General features: G+C 43.5%; 1 protein-coding gene across 1 annotated transcript; it reads left to right on the top strand.

Moving 5' to 3' along the window:
- Positions 1–869: 869 nt before the first annotated feature.
- On the top strand, positions 870–24139 carry LOC310888831 (E3 ubiquitin-protein ligase RNF38-like). The gene is made up of 8 exons (XM_083852450.1): positions 870–898; positions 1904–2074; positions 6334–6495; positions 10217–10323; positions 11969–12053; positions 13710–13831; positions 19138–19237; positions 23879–24139. Exons 2-8 carry the CDS (start codon positions 1904–1906, stop codon positions 23909–23911), a joined length of 780 nt encoding a protein of 259 aa, XP_083708576.1. The 5' UTR covers positions 870–898; the 3' UTR covers positions 23912–24139.
- The last annotated feature ends 1597 nt before the right edge of the window (positions 24140–25736 follow it).

The following is a 25736-nucleotide window of genomic DNA, read 5'->3' as shown; positions in this document are numbered from 1 at the left end:
TTCTAGTTTTACATAAAAATAATGATTTTTTTTTTCAGAATATAACATAAAGTGGAGACTTGGTTGACAGGTCCTCTTATTGTAATATTGGTTGGGGAATAGATTCTGTTTCTTTGGTATTGAATAACTATGGATTAAGGCAATAGATTTGAAAGCCTGAAGGACCTTTAACATATACTCTAACCTTATGTATAACATGCATTATAGAACGTTGCTCGATAATCTTTATGCAATACCCTTAACTTATAGTCGAAACTATAATGATTTTTATTTAGTCTTGGTTTTTATATAAACTGATGAACTGTCTTTTAATATTTCCAAAAGTACCTCCTACATGTTTTATAGAATGCTATGTTCCATTGTACCTGCATATTTATTATATATTTCAGCGGATCATTTGAGGTAAATTAGTATTTAGATCATCTGGGCGTAAAGATCAATTTGGGGTCATCAACACAGTAAATGAGGTTGGAAGTGGGGCAGTGAAGTTTAATGTTTAAAAACTGTGTCTAATAAACATCCTTGTTTACATAAGAGAACTGATGCTTATTGTCCTGGTTTCAGTTAGGACAGAGTTAATTTTCCTCCTAGTAGCTGGGTAGGGTGCTATGTTTTGGATTAGGATGAGAAGAGGGCTGATAACATGCTGATGTTTTAATTGTTGCAGAGCAGTGCTTACACCAAGCCAAGGACTTTTCAGCTTCTCGCTCTGTCCTGCCAGCGAGCAGGCTAGGGGCGCAGCAGGGGCTGGGAGGGGACAGACCCAGGACAGCTGACCCAATCTGGCCAAAGGGGTATTCCATACCATCTGACGTCATGCTAAACAATATATAGGGGTGGCTGGCTGGGGTGGGGGGGCCGGCTGCTCGGGGATAGGCTGGGCATCGGTCAACGGGTGGTGAGCAATTGCATTATGCATCACTTGTTTCGTACACATTATTATTATTAATACTATTATTATTATTATTATTTTCCTGTCTTAATAAACTGTCTTTATCTCAACTCACAGGCTTCACTTTCCCGTTTCTCTCCCCCACCCCAGAGAGGGAGGGGGGAGGGTGAGTGAACGGCTGTGTGGTGTTTAGCTGCCAGCCGGGTTAAACCACAACACTTATTTTTAAAGAGCCCATTTTGAGTTGTACTTTTAATGGTCAGAAACATAAAAGGAATGCCTGATTAAAAAGCAGTTGAAAGAATGCAAATTTGGGGTCTCGTTTCTGTATGTGTAGACCTGGAAGTGAAACTGAGTACTTCCATGAAGTCCCTACCAACACCTTGACTCCTGAGTTAAAACTTGAGTCATCCACAATATCTTTTGGATATGTAACTTCAGAAAGGAGAGAGGGTCTGCTTTTATTGGAAACTCCAGCTCTGGGTGGTGCCTTCATGAGTAAGAGGAAAGAATAGTCCTCTCAAAGCACGGAATTGAGCAGAATTTTTAAGGTTAGTTATAATTTCAGGCAATAGAGTTGTTTTAGGGCACAATCTGACATCTAAGAGTCCTTCAGTTCCAACTAGTGCTTAAAATAGTTCATGCTTGTTTTCTTGGTATGTGTCTATAAAAGTAATATATGGGAAGAATAGAAGCTACTATGGTAAGTAAACCTACTTCCCCCTTGGGAGTCTACGCCTGATAATGCAGAGTGAACACCCCCAACTCCTATTGACTTCATCTGAAGTAAAAGGCTTTTTGTATCTTAAAAGTGTAGCTGGTAGCAACACAGTTTTAGACCCTGTCCTCTACTAGAGTCACTGTTCATTGAGTTTCTGAATGAATTATTGTTTGGGTTGTATTTGAAAGCCGGGGTAAGTGGTCTGCTTTCTTTTAATAATCTCCTTAATAAACAAAGAATGTTCTATAGGAATTTTCACAGTAGATGTAAAAACGTTAATTTTCTTTCAGATGCTTCAGGCATGCTCAGTCCAACATCTACCAGTACCGTATGCAGCATTCCCGCCTCTGATTTCTAATGATCCATTCCTTTTGCATCCTTCTCACCTCTCTCCGCATCACCCATCTCATCTGACACCTCCAGGGCAATTTGTTCCCTTCCAAGCACAGCAGCCACGTTTGGTAAGTAATGCTTCTTATCTCCTCTCCTAAAAGAACTGGGTCTTGATCAGCAAATGATGCTCTTTTCCTTCTAATCAATAGCATTCTGGTTGAGAGAACAAATGGACCTGATTTAAAATAATAGGGTTTTGTAACAGTGCTACTTGAGCAAGACTTGTTTTGAAATTCATTTTGATTCTCTTAAGATTTCCTCAGCTGTTGTCCACTCAGTTTCCCTGGAGGCCTGTACTCCTGTCTGACGTAAGTTTGCTTCATGTACTACTCCTGCAAGTGGTGTTCTTCCAGGAAGTTAAAGAAAATATAGAGAAGACTGAAATGTAGTACAGCAGTAGTGTCAGAGAAAAAACTTTGTAGGGAACCCAGAAAGCACAAGGCATTATTCCTACTGCATGCTTTTATCACGTTATTCACAGTCGATCTAAAGTGACCATTATAACACCAACCAACCCAACCCAAGCCGCCACCACCACCACCACCACCCCCGCCCTGAACACCAGTGAGAAAAGTATTACTTAAACCTTAGACCTAGCAGTGGTCTATCTGGAACCCTTTTTTTTCTCCCCTACTTATGCAAGTTATTGACTCTTTTCACTTAACGAAACTTGGCTGAAAAGCTAATGGCTCCATAATAGAGCATATGCAAACATAGGAGGAGATGCTATTTTGGACATGAGGGAAAAAATGACATTTTGTAATTTCTGCTTACTGATCTTCTGCCAGAGGTTACCTACACCCTTCTGCCTGTTTCTTCAGAGCTCTAGCAATATTTCATTAATATATAATTACAAAATAACTTCAGTATTAACAAATACTCCTCAGACTGATCAGTAACAAATGCTGCGTGTCAAATTTCATGTGCTGGCACTACTGTAATAATTTCATTATAGTCACTGGGGGAACAGTTCTGCATAGTCTCTGGCAATCAGGATAAGTCTTTCCCCCAGAAAATGTCAGAGCTTCTTTCTTAACTTATATTGCTGATTTAACTTAAGGACCAGACTTCCTTTTTTAACTTTCAGCTTGATTTTTTGCTGTCAAATCTTACTAGAAGAATTATTGCCTTAAAAATGCTGACTATGTAGTTTGTTCAGCAGAATGGGGAAACAATTTTCCTTTTCCTTTGCTTCCACAAGATGACTTTTATATCTGAATGTTTTAAAGCACGTTGAATTCAGTACCAGGAAAAGGTGAATAAGTGAAATAGTAGAGTTTAGTTTTTTGTGAAAAATGATCGCCTCTCACCGAAGCGATCAGCTCCGGGCGGGTACATTCTGCAGCAAAGCGGGGGATCACGATGTACAGGGGCCTTTCCTGAACCGGGGAAGCCCCAGAGGAGCGCAGAGACCCGACAGGGGCCGGCAGCTTGTGCGAGAGCGTCTGACAAGAGGCGTGGGCAGAGCCAGCAGTAACGACGCCCCCCCCCCGCGCTCCCGTATAAGCAGCCTCAGCCTCTACGGAGCGCGGCAAACAGGGCATGGCGCAGCAGTTAGCGCAGCAAATAGTGCGGGAGGGCGCACAGGGGGGCGCCCCTTCGAGGGGGGCTGTTCCACTGGCCGAGTGGGAGGTGTCGGTACACTTTGACCCCCATACCCGGATCTGTACGGGCCAAGGGCACAGCTAACAAAGGCAGCAAACAGACGCAGCAGTGTGGTGGTTTTACTCGGGTGGGTGGCCAGGCTCCACCACAACCGCTCTCTCACTCCCCCTCCTCAAAGAGGAACGGGGAGAAAATACGATGAACAGGGCTCAAGGGTTGAGATAAGGACGAGGAGATCACACAGTAATTATTGTGACGGGCAAAACAGACTCAGCATAGGGAGATAGTAAGATTTATTACCTATTACTAACAAGCTGGAGAAGTGAGAAACAAAGGAAAGAAACTGAAAGCACCTTCCCCCCCATCCACCCTCTTCCACCTCCTCCCCCCGAGCGGTGCAGGGGAACGGGGGAACGGGGGTTATGGTCAGTCTATAGCGCTTCTTCGCCGCCGCTCCTTCTCAGTCACTCTCGTCCCCTGTGCTGTGGGGTCCCTCCCACGGGATGCAGTCCTTGCTGAACTGATCCTGCGTGGGCTTCCCACAGGCAGCAGCTCTTCAAGAACTGCTCCAGATATGGGTCCGTACCACGGGGTCCATCCCTCAGGAGCAAACTGCTCCAACCTGGATCCCCCACAGGTGGCAGCTTCTGCCAGGTCACCTGCTCCTGCGTGGTCTCCTCTCCACGGGCTACAGGTCCGGCCCGGAATCTGCTCTGGCAGGGGTCTTCCACAGGCCGCAGCCTCCGTCGGTGCAGGTCCACCTGCTCCACCGTGGTCTCCTCCACAGGCTGCAGCGTGGAACCCTACTCCACCGTGGTACTCCATGGGCTGCAGGGGGACAGCCTGCTTCACCATGGTCCTCACCACAGGCCGCAGGGGACTTCTGCATACCTTCTACGTAGCATGGGAAATAAACAGGATGAACTGGAGATCTGTGTGAGGTCGCAAAGCTATGATCTCATTGCAATTACAGAAACGTGGTGGGATAACTCACATGACTGGAATGCTGTCATGGAGGGCTCTGTGCTTTTTTGGAAAGACAGGCCGGGAAGGTGAGGTGGTGGAGTTGCACTTTATGTGAGGGAGCAACTGGAATGCATCGAGCTCTGCCTAGAGGTGGATGAAGAGCCAGTTGAGAGCTTATGGGTAAGGATTAAAGGGCAGGCTACCATGGCTGATACTGTTGTGGGAGCTTGCTACAGGCTGCCTGATCAGGAAGAGGAGATAGATGAAGCCTTCTACAGACAGCTGGAAGTAGCCTCACAATCACAGGCCTTGGTTCTCATGGGGGACTTCAACCACTCTGATATCTGCTGGAAAGACCGTACAGCTAGGCACAAACAGTCCAGGAGGTTCCTGCAGAGCACTGATGATAACTTTTTGATGCAGGTAGTCAAGGAGACAACGAGGAGAGGTGTGCTGCTGCTGGACCTTGTGCTTACAAACAGAGAAGGGCTGGTTGGAGATCTGAAGGTTGGGGGCAGCCTTGGCTGCAGTGACTATGAGATGGTGGAGTTCAGGATCTTGCAAGGAGGAAGCAGGGCAAGAAGTAGGATCGCAACCCTGGACTTCGGGAAAGCAAACTTTGGCCTCTTCAAGGACCTACTTGGAGGAATCCCATGGGTCAGGGCCCTAGAAGGAAAGGAGGTCCAAGAGAGCTGCTCAGTATTCAAGCATCACTTCCTCCAAGCTCAAGATCTATGTATTCCTATGGGCAAAAAGGCAAGCAAAGGGGGCAGGAGACCTGCTTGGATGAGCAAGGAGCTCCTAGAAGGATTCAAATGGAAGAAGGAAGTATACGGAATGTGGAAAAGGGGACAGGCCACTTGGAAAGAATATAGGGACATTGTCAAAGGATGTAGGGATGTGACAAGGAAGGCCAAGGCCCATTTGGAATTAAATCTGACAAGGGATGTCAAGGAAAAGAAGGGCTTTTTCAAATATAGCAATAGCAGAAGGAAGACTAAGGAATGTGAGCCCACTGCTTAATGAGGTGGGTGCCCTGTTGACAAAGGATACAGAGAAGGCAGAATTACTGAATGCCTTCTTTGCCTCAGTCTTCACTGCTAAGACCAGCCCTCAGGAATCTCTGACACTAGCAACAAGGGAGGAACAGCAAAAAGGGGTTTGTGGTGTGTGTGTGTATCAGCACACAACAGTCACTTTCTGCCGCACCTTTTTCACACCTTTCCTCTGCTCCAGTGTGGGTTTTTCCATGGGCTGCAGTCCTACCAGGAAAATCTGCCCTGGCATGGATTCTCCACAGGCAGCAGTTCCTTCAGGAAATATCGATCTGTTCCAATATGGGTCCTCCATGGGTTGTAGGGAATATTTGCCCTGGTTCCATGGAGCACCTCCTCTCTCTCCTTGTCTACCCTTGGTGTTACCTCTGCTGATTTTCACTCTTTTTTGTTCCCTCCTACTCTCCCTCCATCCAGATTTTTTTTCCCTTTTCTTAAATTGGTTTTCACAGAGGCTTCACTGATTGGCTCAGCTTTGGTGAATTGCCAAGCCAGCTAGAACTGGCTGTGTCTGGCACAGGGCAGCTCCTGACCTCTTCCCACAGACTATCCCTGCAGCCACCACCACCACTAGCAAAACCTTGCCACATATACCCAATAAAACTCCACTAAAATTTCCACAACTCCTCATAACATATAATTAGATTGTGTTTTTTTGGTATTAAAAAAAATCAATAGAACAAACCTTGTGTTTCTTTTAGCCACTTCAGAGGATCGACAATGAAGTGGAACTGTTTGGAGAACATCTTCCTATACGAAGCTTTACCTACCCTCCATCAACTCATCCACCAACATTGACTTCCTCGGCTCCTTTCCAATTCTTATCCCATGATCCTTTACACCAAGAAGTTTCATTTGGAGTTGTAAGTATTGCTTTTTTGTGCTACATTTTCAGGCATGCTGATTTCAAGTTATTGATCTTTGCTCTAAGCTATAGCCATTTTATTAAGAAATGGTATTTTTGTAATTAAGTACTGGCTGCAGCTGTGGAAAGTCAGGGTGGTCGATTTTTAAGTTAGACTTACTTTACATATCCTGAAGCCTCAAACTTGGAAGAATGAAAACATGCTAACAAAATCTAAATGAAAACAAAATGTAGTACTGGAGTACTACAATGGTGAACTGTCCACTGAAGGAGAAGATCTGGTTCAAGACCATCTAAGGAATGTGAAGGTGCACAAGTCTATGGGACCTGATGTGATGTGGTGGTAGTTTTACCCAGCTGGGCAGCTGAGCTTCACCAGAACCGCTCTCTCACTCCCCTTCCTCAAAGGAAAAGGCAGAGAAAATATGATGAGAAGAGCTCAAGGGCTGAGATAAGGACAGGGAGATCACTCAAAAATTATCATCACAGGCTAAACAGACTCAGCGTAGGGAGATTAAAGAAATTTATTACCTATTACTAACAAGCTAGAAAAGTGAGAAACAAAGGAAAGAAACTAAAAACACCTCCCCCCATCCACCCTCTTCCACCTCCTCCCCCCGAGTGGCACAAGGGAACAGGAAATGGGGGTTGTGGTCAGTCCGTAACACTTCGTCTCCACGGTTCTTTCATGGTCACTCTCTTCCCCTGCTCCAACGTGGGGTCACTCCCATGGGATGCAGTCCTCCCCAAACTGATCCGGCGTGGGCTTCCCACTGGCAGCAGATTTTCAAGACTGCTCCAAATATGGGTCCATACCATGGGGTCCATCTGTCAGAAGCACACTGCTCCAACATGAGTCCCCCGTGGGCAGCAGCTCCTGCCAGGTCACCTGCTCCTGCGTGGTCTCCTCTCCACGGGCTACAGGTCCGGCCTGGAGCCTGATCCAGCAGGGGTTCTCCACAGGCTGGAGCCTCCTTAAGGGCAGATCTACCTGCTCCACTGTGGGCTCCTCCACAGGCTGCAGTGTGGAAATCTGCTCCACTGTGGTACACCGTGGGCTGCAGGGGGACAACCTGCTCCACCACGGTCCTCTCCACAGGCCACAGGACAACTTCTAGTCTGGCACCTCCTCCCTCTCCTTCTTCAATGATCTTGGTGTCTGCTGGGCTGTTTCTCACTCCTCTCTCCCCCAGCTGCTGTGGAGCAGCAGTTTTTTCCCCTTTCTTAAGGATGCTCTCACAGAGGTGCAAACAACATCGCTTATTGGCTCGGCTCTGGTCAGCAGTGGGGTCCTTACCTAACATGGGGCAGTTTCTAGATTCTTCTCACAGAGGCCACCCCTGCAGCCCCCCTGCTACCTTGCTACGTAAACACAGTAGAGCAATCCCAAGAACAAATACAGACTGGACAGAGAATGGGTTGAGAGCAGCCTTGAGGAGAAGGACCTGGGAGTACTGGTGGATGGAAAGCTCAACATGAGCTGGCAATGTGCGCTTGCAGCCCAGAAAGCTAACCGTGTCCTGGGCTGCATCAAAAGAAGTGTGGCCAGCAGGTCTAGGGAGGTGATTCTCCCTCTCTAGTCTGCTCTCGTGAGACCCCATCTGGAGTACTGTGTTCAGCTCTGGGGCCCCCAGCACAAGAAGGACATAGATGTATTAGAATGAGTCCAGAGGAGGGCCACGAAGATGATCAAGGGGTTGGAGCACCTCTCCTATGAGGAGAGGCTGAGGGAATTGGGGTTGTTCAGCCTGGAGAAGAGAAGGCTCCAGGGAGACCTTATAGCAGCCTTCCAGGGGGCCTACAGGAAAGCTGTGAAGGGACTCTTTGTCAGGAAGTGTAGTGATAGGACAAGGGGGAATGGCTTTAATTACAAAAGTGTTGGATTAGACATTAGGAAGAAATTCTTTACTCTGAGGGTGGTGAGGCACTGGAACAGGTTTCCCAGAGAAGTTGTGGATGCCCCCTCCCTGGAAGTGTTTGAGGCCACGTTGGGTGGGGCTTTGAGCAACCTGGTCTAGTGGGAGGTGTCCCTGCCAATGATCTAGATGATGGTTGTGGGTTCAACCCAAATCATTCTATGATTCTATGAATCTTTGATCAATCCTTTTTCGTAAAAGTAAATGCATCAAGGCCTCTGAATATCATTTCAGTAGTGGTGCATGAATTTTGGTTCTAAAAGTAAGCTTTTTTTTTCACTATTAAATAAATATTAAAAATACAATTTATATCTGTGTTACAATTCTTCATATGCCTCCATTTTAGCAGGCTGAGTTCTTATGTAAGTAAATTGAAGAGCTTTGCATGAAAATCAAAACATAGGAAAGTGGTGTCTCTTATGGAAAGAATGTGTTGAAACTTGAATGTCTATTTAGACGCTATTTAGATACACAACTCGTATTCTTTAAAATATTGAAAGGCTACAACCCCTTCTCCTGAAAGTAACTGAGCACAGCTCTGAATATGATTTATTTATTTATTCATTTCATACCTTGCTCTTTATTTAACATGAAGGTTTTGCTGTGGAGCATTCTGGCAGCACCCCCGTTGTGGTTTAACAGTGATGGGTAGCTGAGAACCGTCTTGCTGCTCTCTTACTCCCCCCCTCAGAAGGATATGGGGAAAAAATATGATAAAAAGTGCTCAAGAGTTGAGATAAGGACAGGGAGATCACTCACCAATTACCGTCACAGGGAAAACAGACTCAACATAGGGGAGATTAATGTAATTTATTGCCAATTAACAAGGAACTGGAGCAGTGAGAATTAAAAGCAAACTAAAAATACCTTCCCCACCATCCACCCTCTTCTACCTCCTCCCCCTGAGCGACACAGGGAAATGGGGGTTACGGTTATTCCATAACGCTTTGTTTCTGCTGTTCCTTCATCCTCACTCTCTTCCCCAGCTCCAGAGTGGGGCACCATGGACTGCAGGGAGACAGCCTGCTCCATCATGGTCTTCTCCATGGGCTGCATGGGAACTTTTGCTTCCTCCCCCTTCTTCTTCAGTGACCTTGGTGTCTGTAGAATTATTTCTCTCAACATTTTCTCACTCTTCTCTCCCAGCTGCTGTTGTGCAGCAGTTTTTTTCCCTTTCTTAAATACGCTATCATGGAGGCGAAAACAGCATTGGCCAGTGGTGGGTCCCTTTTGGATCTGGCTGGAACTGGCTCCTCTGGACTGTTCTCACAGAGACCACCCCTACAGCTACCAAGACCTTGCTAGATAAACCCAATCGTTGCTAAGTAAACTCAATACCGCCCCCAATGGATATTTGGCTTATACCAACAACAACAACAAAATGCTGTATATATGTTGTTTAAAAAACCTCATTCCTACACAACCAGTTACACAAGCCTGTACATAGCACCAGGTTGAAAGTCCTGGGCTCTTGATTTGCAACATGGTCATCAATTCAAGTCCTGTCTGTCCAAACCAGGCTACATATAAGCTAAGCCTTATAAAATGCTTATTAGTTAGCTTGCAAGTTTTTCTGATGAGCATTGTTACATTTTTTTCCTGCAGGATGGCATAATTGTATATTACTGATGAGATTTTCTGGTCAAAACAATTTTTCAGAGAGGCTGATGTGTTTTGGCTTGGATTTGTCTGGATTTTTTTTGGATAATGCCTTATTTAAAATGCATTTCAACATTCACATTTCATTTAATTTCATTATTAAATAAGACAAGAAAATATTGAAGTTTTTCTCCCTTTTTACAGCCTTACACACCTTTTATGCCTCGAAGACTCACAGGACGCAGTAGATACCAATCACAGCAAACAATACCACCACATCCATACCATTCCAGCCTATTACCATATATGCTGTAAGTCCAAAGTACATTATACTTGTAGACTACTAAATAACTCTGTAAGCTAGCTGATCCCCTTAATGTTTTTTTTTTTTTTAATGTTTGGGCTCTTTCACAGAGTATAGACTGTTTAGCCAAACCCAAGGAGGAAGAAAACTTGTAGTTATATTTGAATTTTTCAGTCTATTTGAACAGCATACACATCTGAGCAAGTTAAAAATAAGTATAAGTGAAGAGTTTAAAGATAGTATAGTCTTGGGTTCTAATATGTTTCTTCTTTCTGTTGAAATCTCCTTAAAGATGTTCAATGTAGAGTGGTTACACTTGATTCTTGGCTGATCGCTATGGGTTATGCCCATATTTACATCCTAAAGCCTATTTATGTAGGATAAAGATCTAACAGTGCTTACAAAGAAAAACAAAATAAAAACAAACAAGCAAACAAAAAACACCAAGCAAATAAATTTATTCTTAAATAATTGCTAAAACTTAATGAGGGGAACCTTCTGGGTGTGGGTGTTTTGTTTTGTTTTTTCCTTCTGAGTGACTAATCTGTTACAGCTTTTGAACGTCTGCACCTGATTAATGATTTCTGGAAAAGAAGGGATGGGAGAAGTAACATTAAGGGATTATCAGTAACCTTTTAAAGTAGATCCCATCTCCTGTAGTTTAGATGTGTGACATAGGATTTATTGCTCTCTGTAGGTTTGGTTTTTGAAATGAATACAACATGTTTGGAAAATGAGGATTTATTTTAAAGGTGGCATTGACAGGGAGATAATCCAACTTTGTCATTTGTTGTTTTGCAACAACATCTATAGTGTCTGAGTCCACAGTTTGACTTGCATCAAAATAGCACCAGGATCTATGATTCAGTGAAGTTGTTAAATGTTGCATTGTGCATTCTGACAAAGCCTGCTCTGATATTATAGATACTCGCCTGTCTATTCAAGGACAGTGTATCACAATCATTCATGATTAATTAGATGACATTTATAGTGCTGTGGATATTTTATTTCTATGGATGCTCATTAAACTTTGACCCATATTATTATCTTGGAATAAAGATGCTTTTTTTAACAAAGGAAAAAAAAAACAGAAAAATTACTCTCTTTTGCCTTTGTATCTGAAGAGGTTATTCTCTGACCAAATCCATGTTATTTGGGAATTGTATGCTTGGTTCTACTGTCAATGTGGAAGTTGGCCCAGCAGCATAATGTAATTATCTTCATTATGTGTATTAGAGTGCTTGAATACTTTTGTATCAGGGAGCTAGCTGAAACTGGGTTATCTTTTTTATACTCTATTTAAATGAGTCAAATATAAAACAAGAAACTCTGTTCAATATTAATATTAACTCTGTGATGCAGGCTATCAAGAGATTAGTTTCTATAATAACACTGAGCCTTATTGGAAGTATGAGTTGTCATTGCAATAAACATGCAATTTAAAAATATAATACAAGTATCAAAAAGTGGAATAATTAGCTTTCTTTTTACTCCTTTACTTTGAATTTTAATTCTTAATCGCAAGTTTAATATTGTTACTGATTCTTAGAATTTGATGATTTAAGAAGGATCAATAACATAATTCTACCTCTGCCATATGTGTGCATGCTTTCCTTCAGCAAGTTGAGTCTTACTGTTTGTTCTTCTGGCAGATCAGTGCTTCCAGTGTCACCTGCAGTTGGACCAGCTTTCAGTTTTGAGTTGGATGTGGAAGATGGAGAAGTGGAAAACTACGAGGTTGGTGTGTGAAGTAAAAATTCACGAGAAACAGAGATTAACTAAGTACATGAAGTTAAATGGCCTTTTGCTTTTCAAAGACTAACCCAGGATTAAATAAATGTAATTTTTATGGAGACAGAATCTAGAAACATAGAATCATAGAATATCCTGAGTTGGAAGGGACCCACAAGAATCATTGAATCCAACTCCTGGCTCCACACAGGACTACCTAAAAATTAAACTGTATGTCTGAGAGCATAGTCCAAACACTTCTTGAACTCCATCAGTCTTGCTGCTGTGACAACTTCCCTGGGGAGTCTGTTCCAGTGCCCAAAACATTCTTTTCATACTAGTTTCCAACACTAGATGTTAGAAATACTATGACTTTGTATCTATTGTCTTTCCACAGAATCTATTATTTCAGATTAGCAAAGGTAAAACTCCTCAACTTTCCATTCTAGATGCAACTCTTCTTTTTGCATTTTACTTGATTTTTAAATATCGAGCATAAATATCCTATTCTTTTGAATATATTATAACAGTGCTTTTTACGTGCCTTGCTAACTTTACAGATTAGTATTAACATTATAGGATGAATTCAGCTAAATGTGATGTTGACAAGAATCTCTTAATACACATTTTCTTTTGACAATAAGGAGAGTACAGCAGGTGGCATATTTTGAAATAAAATATCAGTGGTGTCAGAAAACTGAGGGCTGATCCCAACTCTTTTTCTTGCTGCTTCTCAGGCTGTTGGATTCCCATCGTATTCTGTTCAGAAAGCCTCAGCTGCCACCTACCCCTCCTCATATCTCTCTTTTGCCTTGCTTCTTCTCAAAGTTGTATATTTATGCAGTTGCATAGCATTTACAATATAATGACAAGCTCTCCTATCATAATTCTTGTGCTAGTTAAAAGAAGCATTATCTGGTAGCTGACATGTTGGGTTCCAGGGCTATTTGAGTTCTGTCTGTGATCTGTACTCTTTGCATCTTTCATCAAATATCTTATGTGTTTCAGTTCTCTATTAAATTGATAGTGATGCTTTTCTGGAGCCCCTCATGAGGGAGCAGAAATTATTTACATGAGGAGCACTTAGGTACAGTTTTCTACCTGTACAAATTAGTACAAAATTTAATCAGAAAGTGTCTCCTTTTCCATTTGATGTCATGCCCTTGTTTCCAAAGGTTCGACATAAATTCTTCATATCTCAGTTCAGCTAGCCCAAGAAGTGGAATGGGAGTCAAAAGTTGTCCCTTTTAACTCTTGGCTTCACACATAGATCTAGGCTCATTGCATATTCCTAGAAAGCAAGTTTGGTGACATTTTCTTCTGATTACTCACACTACTGGAGTTGGGGTGGTGGTGGGGTTCCCTTACAAAGCAAAACATGTATCAAGCTGTGAATGCAGCTGCAGTTGTATAATGGATGTTTGAAAATCCCAAAGATACTATCGTATGCAGTTCAGAACGATTTATCAATGATCAAACTTTAAAAGACATATTTCCATAGGGCTTGCAGTTGCAGAGAGAGAGAAGACTAAATATCTCCTGATGGAGAGTTGGATTGTGCTACCTGGTGGGATACTGACAAGGCAGAAGAAATCAATCCTGGTAGAGCTGGAGCTTGTTTGAGCAATGAATGATAAAAAGGCCAATTTCCTTGGGTTTTAGGCACTGCTGAATTTGGCAGAACGTCTAGGAGAAGCCAAACCTCGAGGACTGACAAAGGCAGACATAGAACAGCTTCCATCTTACAGGTTCAATCCAAACAACCACCAATCGGAGCAGACGTTGTAAGTACACCTATCTCAAATTTGCATACTTTACATGACTGTGTTTCCATTACTTTAGCCTGCAGCCTCAACTGGATAAATACTGTAACACAAGCACTCCAAAAGCACACAAATAAAAATGATAAATTATCTTAAACCATTTTTCAAATCAGATATTGTTTTTCTTGGCTTTAAAATTCTGTACAGTCTCACTTAAATTAGATGTTCACTTTTAGTTAATCGGTATTTTTTAAAAGTCTTCCAAATTTTTATTTGCCATACTAGGTATTAAAAGGGAATCATCAACATGGAATTCAACCTATATTGAAATATTTTCCAAGTGCTAAAATTTCAAGTTCTCCTGGAAGAGCTTTTGAGAGTATTTGAGGTTAACAGTTATATTCTCTTATTTTTAGGATTAATTCTGTTTAAAAGATCTACATAAAGAGAAATGAGCTATAGGTGTGAGGCACTGAAAGTGATATAGAGAGCTGTCAAATGTTTGAAATTAAACAAGATAACAGATCTGTTAAAATTATCTGTTAAGTTATCTGTTAAACAGTAAAGTAATCTGTTAAGTCATCTGTTAAACAAGTTAACAGATAACAAGTTGATAATGTCCCTGGGGAAGAAATGTATTAATAAAATACGTACAACTGAATATAGATGAAATTTAAGGGAAACATTTTTCATACTAAAAATGTGAGGGAGATTTGGGGATGTTCAGCCTGAAGAAGAGAAGGCTCCAGGGTGACCTTATTGCATCTTTTCAGTACTTAAAGGGGGCTTATAAAAAGATGAACTACTTTTTGCTCAGTCAGACAATGAAAGGACAAGGGGGGATGGTTTTCAACTAAAAGACGGGAGATTTAGATTAGATGTTAGGAAGAAATTCTTCACTCAGAGGCTGGTGAGGCACAAATTGCCCAGAGAAGTTGTGGATGCCCAATCCCTGAAGGTGTTCAAGACCAGGTTGGACGAGGCCTTGGGCCAACCTGATCTAGTGGGTGGCATCCCTGCCCATTGCACGGGGAGGTTGGAACTGGATTATCTTTAAAGTCCTTTCTAACCCAAGCCTTTCTATGATTCTATGATTCGACCAACCTCGTAGCCTTCTATGATGGCATCACCAGCTGGGTAGATGGGGGGGAGAGCAGTGGATGTCATCTACCTTGACATTAGCAAGGCTTTTGATACTGTCTCCCATGACATCCTGCTAGCAAAGCTGAGAAAGTGTGGGATAGAGGAGTGGACAGTAAGGTGGGTTGAGAACTGGCTGACTGGCCCAGCTCAGAGGGTGGTGATCGGTGGCGCAGAGTCCGGCTGGAGACCTGTGACTAGCAGTGTTCCCCAGGGGTTGGTGCTGGGTCCGGTCTTGTTCAACATCTTCATCGACGACCTTGATGAGGGAATAGTGTCCACCCTCAGCAAGCATGCCAATGATACAAAGCTGGGAGGAGTGGCCGACACGCCAGAAGGCTGTGCTGCCATTCAGCAAGACCTGGACAGGCTGGAGAGATGGGCAGGAAGAAACCAAATGAGGTTTAATAAGAGCAAGTGCAGAGTCCTGCACCTGGGAAGGAACAACCGGATGTATCAGGACAGGCTGGGGGACGACCTGCTGGAGAGGAGCTCTGCGGAGAAGGACCTGGGGGTCCTGGTGGACGATAGGTTGACCATGAGCCAGCACTGTGCCCTGGTGGCCAAGAAGGCCAATGGGATCCTGGCGTGCATAAAAAAGGAGTGTAGCCAGCAGGCCAAGGGAGGTGATCCTCCCCCTCTACTCTGCCCTAGTGTGGTGGTTTTACTCGGGTGGGCGGCCGAGCTCCACCACAACCGCTCTCTCACTCCCCCTCCTCAAAGAGGAACGGGGAGAAAATACGATGAACAGGGCTCAAGGGTTGAGATAAGGACAGGGAGATTGCACAGTAATCGTTGCGACAGGCAAAACAGACTCAGCGTAGGGAGATAGTAAGATTTATTGCCTATTACTAACAAGCTGGAGAAGTGAGAAACAAAGGAAAGAAACTGAAAGCACCTTCCCCCCCATCCACCCTCTTCCACCTCCTCCCCCCGAGTGGCGCAGGGGAACGGGGGAATGGGGGTTATGGTCAGTCTGTAGCGCTTCTTCGCCGCCACTCCTTCTCAGTCACTCTCGTCCCCTGTGCTGTGGGGTCCCTCCCACGGGATGCAGTCCTTGCTGAACTGATCCTGCGTGGGCTTCCCACAGGCAGCAGCTCTTCAAGAACTGCTCCAGATATGGGTCCGTACCACGGGGTCCATCCCTCAGGAGCAAACTGCTCCAACCTGGATCCCCCACAGGTGGCAGCTTCTGCCAGGTCACCTGCTCCTGTGTGGTCTCCTCTCCACGGGCTACAGGTCCGGCCCGGAATCTGCTCTGGCAGGGGTCTTCCACAGGCCGCAGCCTCCGTCGATGCAGGTCCACCTGCTCCACCGTGGTCTCTTCCATAGGCTACAGCGTGGAACCCTACTCCACCATGGTACTCCATGGGCTGCAGGGGGACAGCCTGCTTCACCATGGTCCTCACCACAGGCCGCAGGGGACTTCTGCTCCGGCGCCTGGAGCACCTCTCCCCCTCCTTCTTCACTGACCTTGGCGCCTGCAAGGCTGTTCCTCACTCCTCTCACTCTCCCAGCTGCTGTGTGTGGCGCAGTGTTTTTTTTCCCTGTCTTAAATATGCTCTCACAGAGGCACAAAACAACATCACTTATTGGCTCAGCTCTGGTCAGCAGTGGGGCCCTTACCTAACATGGGGTAACTTCCAGATTCTTCTCACAGAAGCCACCCCTATGGCCCCCTGCTACCAAAACCTTGCCACGTAAACCCACTACACCTGGTCAGGCCTCACCTGGAGTACTGTGTCCAGTTCTGGGCTCCCCGGTACAAAAAAGACAGGGATCTCCTGGAAAGAGTACAGCGGAGGGCCACAAAGATGATACGGGGCCTGGAGCACCTCCCCTATGAGCAAAGACTGAGAGACCTGGGTCTGTTCAGCCTTGAGAAAAGAAGACTGAGAGGGGATCTTATCAATGTTTACAAATATCTTAAGTGTGGGAGACAGAGGGATTAGGCCAACCTCTTTTCAGTGGTTTGTGGGGACAGGACAAGGGGCAATGGCCACAAAATGGATCACAGGAAGTTCTGCACCAACACGCGAAAGAACTTCTTCATGGTGAGGGTGACGGAGCACTGGAACAGTCTGCCCGGGGAGGTTGTTGAGTCTCCTTCTCTGGAGATATTTAAGGCCCGTCTGGATGCCTACCTGGGCAACCTGCTCTAGGGAACCTGCTTTGGCAGGGGGGTTGGACCCAATGATCTCTCGAGGTCCCTTCCAACCCCTACAATTCTGTGATTCTGTGATTCTATGATTCTGTGATTTATTCAATTATGGCTTTGAAAAATACTCAGAACAGGTTTTCTGTTGTTTTTTATTTTTATTATGTTAATATAGCTAAAATTAAACTCAAAACTGAAACGTTTATATTATTTTATATTATATTATATTAACTCCAATATTTGAATTATGGTAATACAATATATTTGCTACTAGGGCCAGTGAACTCTTGTGGGTATGAGACTGAGCCCATAACTGCTTTGGGATTTGAACCCATGGTGAACAAAACAAAAAGTAATTCTCATTTTACACTGGTATCCAAGAGCTATACCCACAAAAGTTTGCTTGCTGTAGATAATCCAGTGGTTTAAAAAAAAACAAAAAACTTTTGCAGACACACCTTATAAGTTATAGAATCATAGAATCATAGAGTCATAGAATGGTATGGGTTGAAGGGACCTCAAAGATCATCTAGTTCTAACCCCCCTGCCATCGGCAGGGACACCTCCCACTAGACCAGGTTGCTCAAAGCCCCACCCAACGTGGCCTCAAACACTTCCAGGGAGGGGGCATCCACAACTTCTCTGGGAAACCTGTTCCAGTGCCTCACCACCCTCAGAGTAAAGAATTTCTTCCTAATGTCTAATCCAACACTTTTGTAATTAAAGCCATTCCCCCTTGTCCTATCACTACACTTCCTGACAAAGAGTCCCTTCACAGCTTTCCTGTAGGCCCCCTGGAAGGCTGCTATAAGGTCTCCCTGGAGCCTTCTCTTCTCCAGGCTGAACAACCCCAATTCCCTCAGCCTCTCCTCATAGGAGAGGTGCTCCAGCCCCTTGATCATCTTCGTGGCCCTCCTCTGGACTCATTCTAATACATCTATGTCCTTCTTGTGCTGGGGGCCCCAGAGCTGAACACAGTACTCCAGATGGGGTCTCACGAGAGCAGACTAGAGAGGGAGAATCACCTCCCTAGACCTGCTGGCCACACTTCTTTTGATGCAGCCCAGGACACGGTTAGCTTTCTGGGCTGCAAGCGCACATTGCCAGCTCATGTTGAGCTTTCCATCCACCAGTACTCCCAGGTCCTTCTCCTCAAGGCTGCTCTCAACCCATTCTCTGTCCAGTCTGTATTTGTGCTTAGGATTGCCCTGGCCCAGATGCAGGATCTCATACTTGGCCTTATTGAAGTTCTTGAAATTCACATGGGCCCACCTCTCAAGCCTGTCAAGGTCTCTCTGCATGGCATGCCTTCCCTCCAGCATGTCAGCTGCATGACACAGCTTGGTGTCATCAGCAAACTCGCTGAGGGTGCACTCTCCATGCATGTACTCACTATCCATGTCACCAACAAAGATGTTAAACAGTGCCAGTCCCAGTTCTGACCCCTGAGGAACACTACTCGTTGATGATATCCACTTGGACCTTGAATAATTGACCGCAACTCTTTGAGTGCGACCATCCAGACAATTCCTTATCCACCAAGTGGTCCATCTATCACATCCATGTCTCTCCAATTTAGAGACAAGGATATCATGGGGGATAGTGCCAAATGCTTTGCACAAGTCCAGGTAGATGATGTCTGTTGCTCTTCCCCTACTCACCAATGCTGTAACCCCACTATAGAAGGCCATCAGATTTGTCAGTCATGATCTGTCCTTAGTGAAGCCATGTTGGCTGTCACCATTCACCTCCTTATTTTCCATGTGCCTTAGCGTTGTTTCCAGGAGGATCTGCTCCATAATCTTGCCAGGCACAGAGGTGAGACTGACTGGCCTGTAGTTTCCCAGGTCTTCCTTTTTTTCCCTTTTTAAAATGGGGGTTGTTTCCCCTCTTCCAGTCAGTGGAAACTTCACCGGACTACCACAACTTCTCAAATATGATCAATAGTGGCTTAGCAAAGTTGCCTATAGAATTTAAGTTATTGTTATGAAATCGGAAAGTTTAAAGATATTTGCTTTATTTTTTTTAGGTGCGTAGTGTGTATGTGTGACTTTGAGTCGAGGCAGCTACTTAGAGTCTTACCCTGTAACCACGAGTTTCATGCCAAGTGTGTTGATAAATGGCTTAAGGTAAATGAAATAAAATCTGTGTTGGATGCAATTTATAATGTCCTAGTTTGCAGTTTCTGTTTTGCTTTAATTTTATGCTGCATTTCACATCTTGTTTCTCATTTTTAATATTTAGGCTCCATAGTAACAAAAAAGTGCAGAAGCTGAATTTATCTTCTTTTTGCTGTCTCCTTACACTATAGAAATATTATTTTTAGTGATTAACAAAAGATATTTATTTCTAATAATATTTGGAATAGGGTCATTTTTAAAGGAATTTGAGAATGATCTTCACTGGTAGAAAGCACTCCTATCAGAATCCGTCCCATCACTGTGAATTTCAGTTCTTGGGGCAAGTAAAAAAATAACTGTTTTAATATGTATCATGAATGATTGAGAGTACTTACAGAAGGAAATATCATACACATTTCAGAAAAAAAAGTAAATCCTAAGTATAATTTAGGGTGCACATCTTAGTTTTGATGGCTTTATAGCCAAGAAGCTTGGCTTTATAGCCAAGGTTTTGATAAACTTTTAATGACACTGTAAATCCTTTTCTTCTAAATGCGGTTCAGTTCAGCTAGAAATTTTCTATTTAATATTTCTTATTATAATTTCAGTTTGTTGTGCAGCTCTGTGTTCTTATGTTACAGAAAGTTAGTGTGCCTGAAGTTGAGAGCATACACATTGCAGCATACGATGCATTATTATTATGTGTACCTTAATCATCTTTGCACCAGTTATTTTAAGACGCAAAGGGGAATTAATTTCATGAAAAAAACAAGAACAATTAGTCAAACAGGGGTTCAGAAATTATGTGCAGCCTCCATCCTGGATATTTTCAGGACCTAACTGGAGAAAGCCCTAAATAACCTGGTCTGACCTTACAGCTGACCCTGCTTTGAGCAGGAGGTTCTTTCCAATCTGAATTATTTCATGAATTGGTGCATTCTGAACAAGTTTTTCACTGAAGGTCTAAACTTAAATCTTTTACACAAGGCAAGCTTTGAAGCTGTTTAGTCAGGCTGTGTGTTAATAAAAACCCTCCTCTTCCCCCTCCCCTCAGCTCAGCTTTCTAGCTTTGGCCAAGCCTGCATGGTAGACTTCTGCTCTTCTACTTGGATAATGGGGTAGTGAGAGCCTAAAAAGCTGTAATTCATGACAAATAGAGCTAGTAAGACTAGTATACCCTAATATAGGACACTTTTCCACCTTTGTCTTGCTTCTGTGGTGGCGGTGGGTTTCTCTGCCCACTGTATATTTCTTTTTAATAGCATAACTTTGGGTTTACAAACCTATCAGGTCATTTTCACATATTCTAAAGTAATGCAAAAAGGGCACACACAGGGTTTATCTTTTTTATTGTCCCCTTTGGGTACTCTTGATCACTGAGAGTGGCAATTTCATTTTGTTTCTGTGTTGCAGACACAGTTACCTTAACAAGTGTATTTGTCAGTACATTAAACTTTATTTCTGGTTTTACAGGCAAATCGTACCTGCCCAATTTGTAGAGCTGATGCTTCAGAAGTGCATCATGATTCAGAATGACTAATCTAAGAGTACAAATCTACTTTGGGTGTTCCTAGTCATGTGCATGTATGAACTGTCCATTGAACTTACCCATGTAGCTTCCAGCATTCCCTTTACAAAAAGAGTCAATGGACCTTTCTTTGCACTGTGCAACTTAATCGATTATAAAGGTTATAGTTAGTCTTCACAACTGTGGGATTGCTATACTAACCATTTGATTGGAACTCCAAAGACTTTTTTTTAGCTTAACTTTGTTTGTGCACTAACTTTTCCTGTTTTTTGTGTGATCATTCTGAGTGACGCTGCAAGAGTACAGTGGACATGATCTTTTAGCATGTGCTTTTATAAGAAGTGGTAGCTCCAAACAACATATCAATCTACTTTCAGATACTGTGAATGGGCACGAATGGTGTGTGTCTGTGTGTTTGTTTGAGTGGATGTGTGGAGTGTGCTTCTGACTGGGTGTGCTTGTGTTTGAAAACATATATACCAACATGTACTAAGAGTGTATGTATGTATTGTTATTTATGCTGCAATGTATGATCTTATGTTATTTAAACAGTATTAGTACTGTATACTGGTTTCTTTCCTCGTGCTTGGAGTCGCACACTGAATGCAGAGGGTGCTGCAATTATAGACATTTAATATTTCATTCCCAATGCACTTAATGGCATAAAAAGACTTTTAACTTGCTATTGAGATGTTATGTTTCCCCTTTATTGGAGGGTTTTAAGTGTACCTCTAAAGAGAGTTTGTATACAATTAAAATAATTTGTAAGAGGTTATGATTTTATTCCTGTGAACAAAATGAACAAAATAAAATTGTTAAAGTTTTCTCAGAGAAGTAGAACTTTCTATTTTTGTGCATCAAAAGAGTTGGTGGTCATTTACTGCTAAAATACTGTTGTCTTAAAGTGCTGCTTCTTAGCCTTCTGTATTTTCTGATAGGCTTGGCATGAAAAAATTTCCCATATTTCCTTTTCTGTCAAGTCTCCAGAGTGTTCCACTGTAGGAGAAGAGCAAATTGGTACACCATCCAGAACAAATAATACTGTGAAATGGGAGGTAACCTTCTTTGACTGCCTTACAAATAATGTTTTCAGTTGTGTAGTTGAATATGTTGACTTCTTTAACATCTCAGGCTGTTAGGAACTTAGATGTTTCAGTGAAATAACTGGGTCTAAACATACCATAGTTAATCAAGGGATGCAATTTTTGCCATCAAAATGTTTACTCCTAAATTTAGTGACAGTACCTTGGTTATAATAGCACAAGTGACACAACTACCAATGTTGCTATAACTTGCTGCTGGTCTGAGCTTTGTTTGTTCTTTGTCATTTCTGATACTTTTCTATGCTGCTATGTTTGAGTATCAGTTATATTTTCAAGCAAGGTTATTTTTTTCTATGCTGCTTGCCCTTCTTTGAAGGCATTGCCTTAAGGGGGTGTAGCCGATTAACCATTATGGGTCCGGTCTGATTCAGGATACTGAACTATCACGGTCACAGATTCATCAATAACGTATTAACCAATATGGGTCCGGTCAGATTCAGAATACTGAACTATCATGGTCACGGATTCACCAACAACGTAACACACCCTCACTCTAGTCTCGTTCAGTGAGAACTATCACGGCTAGGATCAATGCGATTAAGTGCAATTATGATGTAAAAGCAGCAGCCATAGTGAGACCAGATATAACCTCCACTCCTACTAGAATATACTTTTTTCCACCCGATGGTCGCAATGGGCCAATATAATCAATCTGCCAGGAGTGCCACAACGTTTTCCTGTCCCAAATGTGCAAGGGGGGTGCCTTACCCGGATGGTCTTTGTTAAGCTGCAAACGACATTGGGAACAGGCAGTCACCACCTGTTCACACAGTTTAACTGATATAGGCTATCCTCGGGCTATACCTTCCTGGTACAAATCAGCCCGTCCGATGTGGCTGCGCTTAACATGTAACCATTCGAGTAAACGTTCCCATTCTTGGTTATCATTGGTGACATCAATTTTTCGCAACCATGTGAGGCTGTCCACATGCTGATTAAATTGAGCAGCTATGGAGTTTGATCGTGTCCTTTCACCCATCCTAGATGTAGCGTTCACTGTTTTCCTATCTCTAACAGTTGTTTCCAACTGTTCAGTTTGTTCAACTTTCAGTTTGCCAGACTGGAACTCTGTTCACCTGCCAATCACTAACTGTCCAGTGGCCTATCCACTCGGTGGCTCCTTTAAAAACAGCATATGAGTCAGTAGGGGTAGCACCGTGGGTGCTAGGGGTAGCACATATGGGTAGCACCGTGTTGTGCGGCTAATAGAACTGCTCTAAGTTCCCCTACCTGTGCACTGCCTTCACCTGTTTCAATCAGTTTTTCTCCTGTTGCTACTTCCAATGCCACAGCTTTGTATTTCCACTTATTGTTCTCCCTATGGGACGAGGCATCTGTAAACCACACTCCTGGAGGTGCCTCCTGAATTGGGGATGGTTTAGTCGGTGTAGACTGGAACAAGAGGGTACTATCTATGTCCTTTTGTAGTTTAGATATTTTAGTACTACCCTCGGTGACAGATTGGCATAATTTCATTAATACCTTCCAGATAGGCATACCATTTACAAACCGTCGGTTTCTGAGCAATGCCAGCAGGTGGTGTTGTTCCTTTACGGACTATGTCCAGGAGAAGGAAAGGTCCCTGAACGATCACATTTTGCTTTCTCCTTATCTGTTCTGCCCGTTTTACTGCTCGCACTAGGGACAATAAACCCTTCTCAAGATCCGAATATCTCCTTTCGGCGTCACTAAAAGAGTGGGAGGTAAACTCTAGTGGTCTTTCTGGTACCTCTGGCCCCCTTTGCCATAGGTTACAATGAGAGCCATGTTCACTGAACCCCCATTCCACGTAAATAGGGTCAGTCGGGTGTATGGGACCAAGCTGCTGGAACAACCTCAGTTCCTTTATTAACAATTCTAATGCACTGGTATGTTGTTCAGTCCATTCCCATGATTATACAAAGGGCGCACAATAATAGCAAAGCCTGGGATGTGTTTGCGCCAATAACTTAAAGCTCCCAGTCCTTGTTGTAATTCCTTTATGCTAGAAGGCCTTTGTCCATGTTCTATTTTTTCCAGAGTGTCCTGAGGAATAGAAGCAGCTCCATTTGATTCGTGGAAGAAATCTATAACTCAAAGCAAATAAGTTATAAAGTAGGTATGTGGTTTATTTCGGCGCTGGGCACATGTGGGATAGCTCCCAAAGGCATGCGCGCCCTAATGCGGCAACTTGCTTTGGTTATATGCAGTAAAAAGTTACATATGCATGAAGTTTCCCAATACACCTATACATATTCATAACCTATCCCTGCTTTGTATTAAAATTAGCTCCAAGAAGTCATTTCCATAAACTCCTCCCATCTGCGCCTGCACAGTGCCTTCTGGTGGTGGTCATGGGGGGGGGGGGTGTCGTGGGGATGAAGGCTGATAACTCCTCTTCATCACCACTAGTTGACCCCCTGCCTTTGTACAGACTCAGCTGCTCCTTGGCTCTTGTCCAAACCACAAGGTCGGTCTCAGATGGTTTTTGAGACAGGTTCCCCATATTTGTCAGGAAACATCCTCTGTGAGGGGCCCCGAGACTCCTTGTTTCGGTTAATTTGCACAGTAGTAAGCAAAGACACTCAGCAATATCTATTTTAAAACGATTAAGCAAGCCCCCATTCTTCTATCCCTGGCTTCACATTAACCCACCAGACCCCCAGGAATTTAACTTCCTGTGCAGGCCCCTGACATTTTGAATCAGGGATTTTTAATCCTAAATCAAGCAGCGTCCTCCAGATGCTTTCCATTGTGTCTCTTACACTTTCCTGTCTCTTTCCCCCATCAGGATATCAGCAATGTACTGATATATTATACTATCAGGTGAAACAGGAATCTCTGCTAAGATTTTAGCCAAAGTATTGTGGGCAATCGTGGGAGAATGCTTGTATCCTTGTGGAAGCCTGTTAAAAGTATACTGGATTCCTCTCCATGTGAAAGCAAACTGTGCTTTGTCCTGTTCAAGGAGAGGCATCATAAAAAACATATCTCTAACATCCAAAGCAGTCATCCAGGGATGGGCAGCGCCTTGTATCAATGTCACTATTTCTGCTATGTTTGGGACCGCGGCAGTTAAAGGCGCAGTGTTAGCATTTAACTGTCTGTAATCCACGGTAAAACGCCATTGCCCAGTCGGTTTCTTTACCAGCCACACTGGCGAATTATAAGGTGAATGGGTCCTTTTAATAATACCTTTCTTCCAATTCTGTTACCACCCTGTCAATTCCCATAAGTGCTGCTGCTGGCAATGGATATTGCCGAACATCAGTAATTTTAGAGGGGGGTAAGGGTATGGATGTTTGTAACAGATTTAGTTTCACTGTGTCCAAATCCCTTTCATGCGTTGCAAAACTCCACACAGTCCCATCTGGGAGTTTCCACATACGCCCACGCAGTATGTCAAATCCTAAAATATTAGTATATGCAGCACCAACTAATACTTCTGCCCTGGTTAATTTTTGTTCTTCTGGCAGCCAGAGTGAAATTTTTGCGATGGGGCATTGTTTTTCCACACCATCGATTCCTGTGAATTTAACCCTGCGTCGACCAGGTGTTATGCCCGGGGTTTGTGCTGTCTCGTGTAATTACCAACGTTTGGGCCCCGGTATCAATGAGGAAATTTACCACTATTTTTCAGGGTCCAACGGGAATGGCAATAATAGGGTTGGAGTGTTCATTAGAGATCAATTGAATTGCTAATACCCGCCAAGCAGAGTGGCTCACTGCCCTCCCCAGGAATAGGAGTTTTTTTGCTGAGCTTCTGCCTCGTCAATTGGGCTCGGTGCAGAAGTTGTAGTTTCCTTATGGGTTGGGGGTTTTCTGGTTAGGCAATTCTCCCCAGCTGTAATATTTTTCTTACCCAGAGATCGGACTAATGTACGGAGGTCCTCCATAG

This window comes from Anser anser (genome assembly GCF_964211835.1).
Source record: "Anser anser genome assembly, contig: SUPER_W_unloc_10, whole genome shotgun sequence".
In the NCBI taxonomy this organism is placed as follows: domain Eukaryota; kingdom Metazoa; phylum Chordata; class Aves; order Anseriformes; family Anatidae; genus Anser; species Anser anser.
Note: the sequence above shows the minus strand (reverse complement) of the source record. Positions and strands in the feature narration are given on the sequence as shown.

Excerpts from the sequence above, each read along its gene's own strand:
- LOC310888831 (XM_083852450.1), top strand. The coding sequence starts at position 1,904 with ATGCTTCAGGCATGCTCAGTCCAACATCTACCAGTACCGTATGCAGCA. Across the intron at positions 10,324-11,968 it reads AGCCTATTACCATATATGCT|ATCAGTGCTTCCAGTGTCAC; the intron begins GTAAGTCCAAAG and ends TTCTTCTGGCAG. Across the intron at positions 13,832-19,137 it reads CACCAATCGGAGCAGACGTT|GTGCGTAGTGTGTATGTGTG; the intron begins GTAAGTACACCT and ends TATTTTTTTTAG.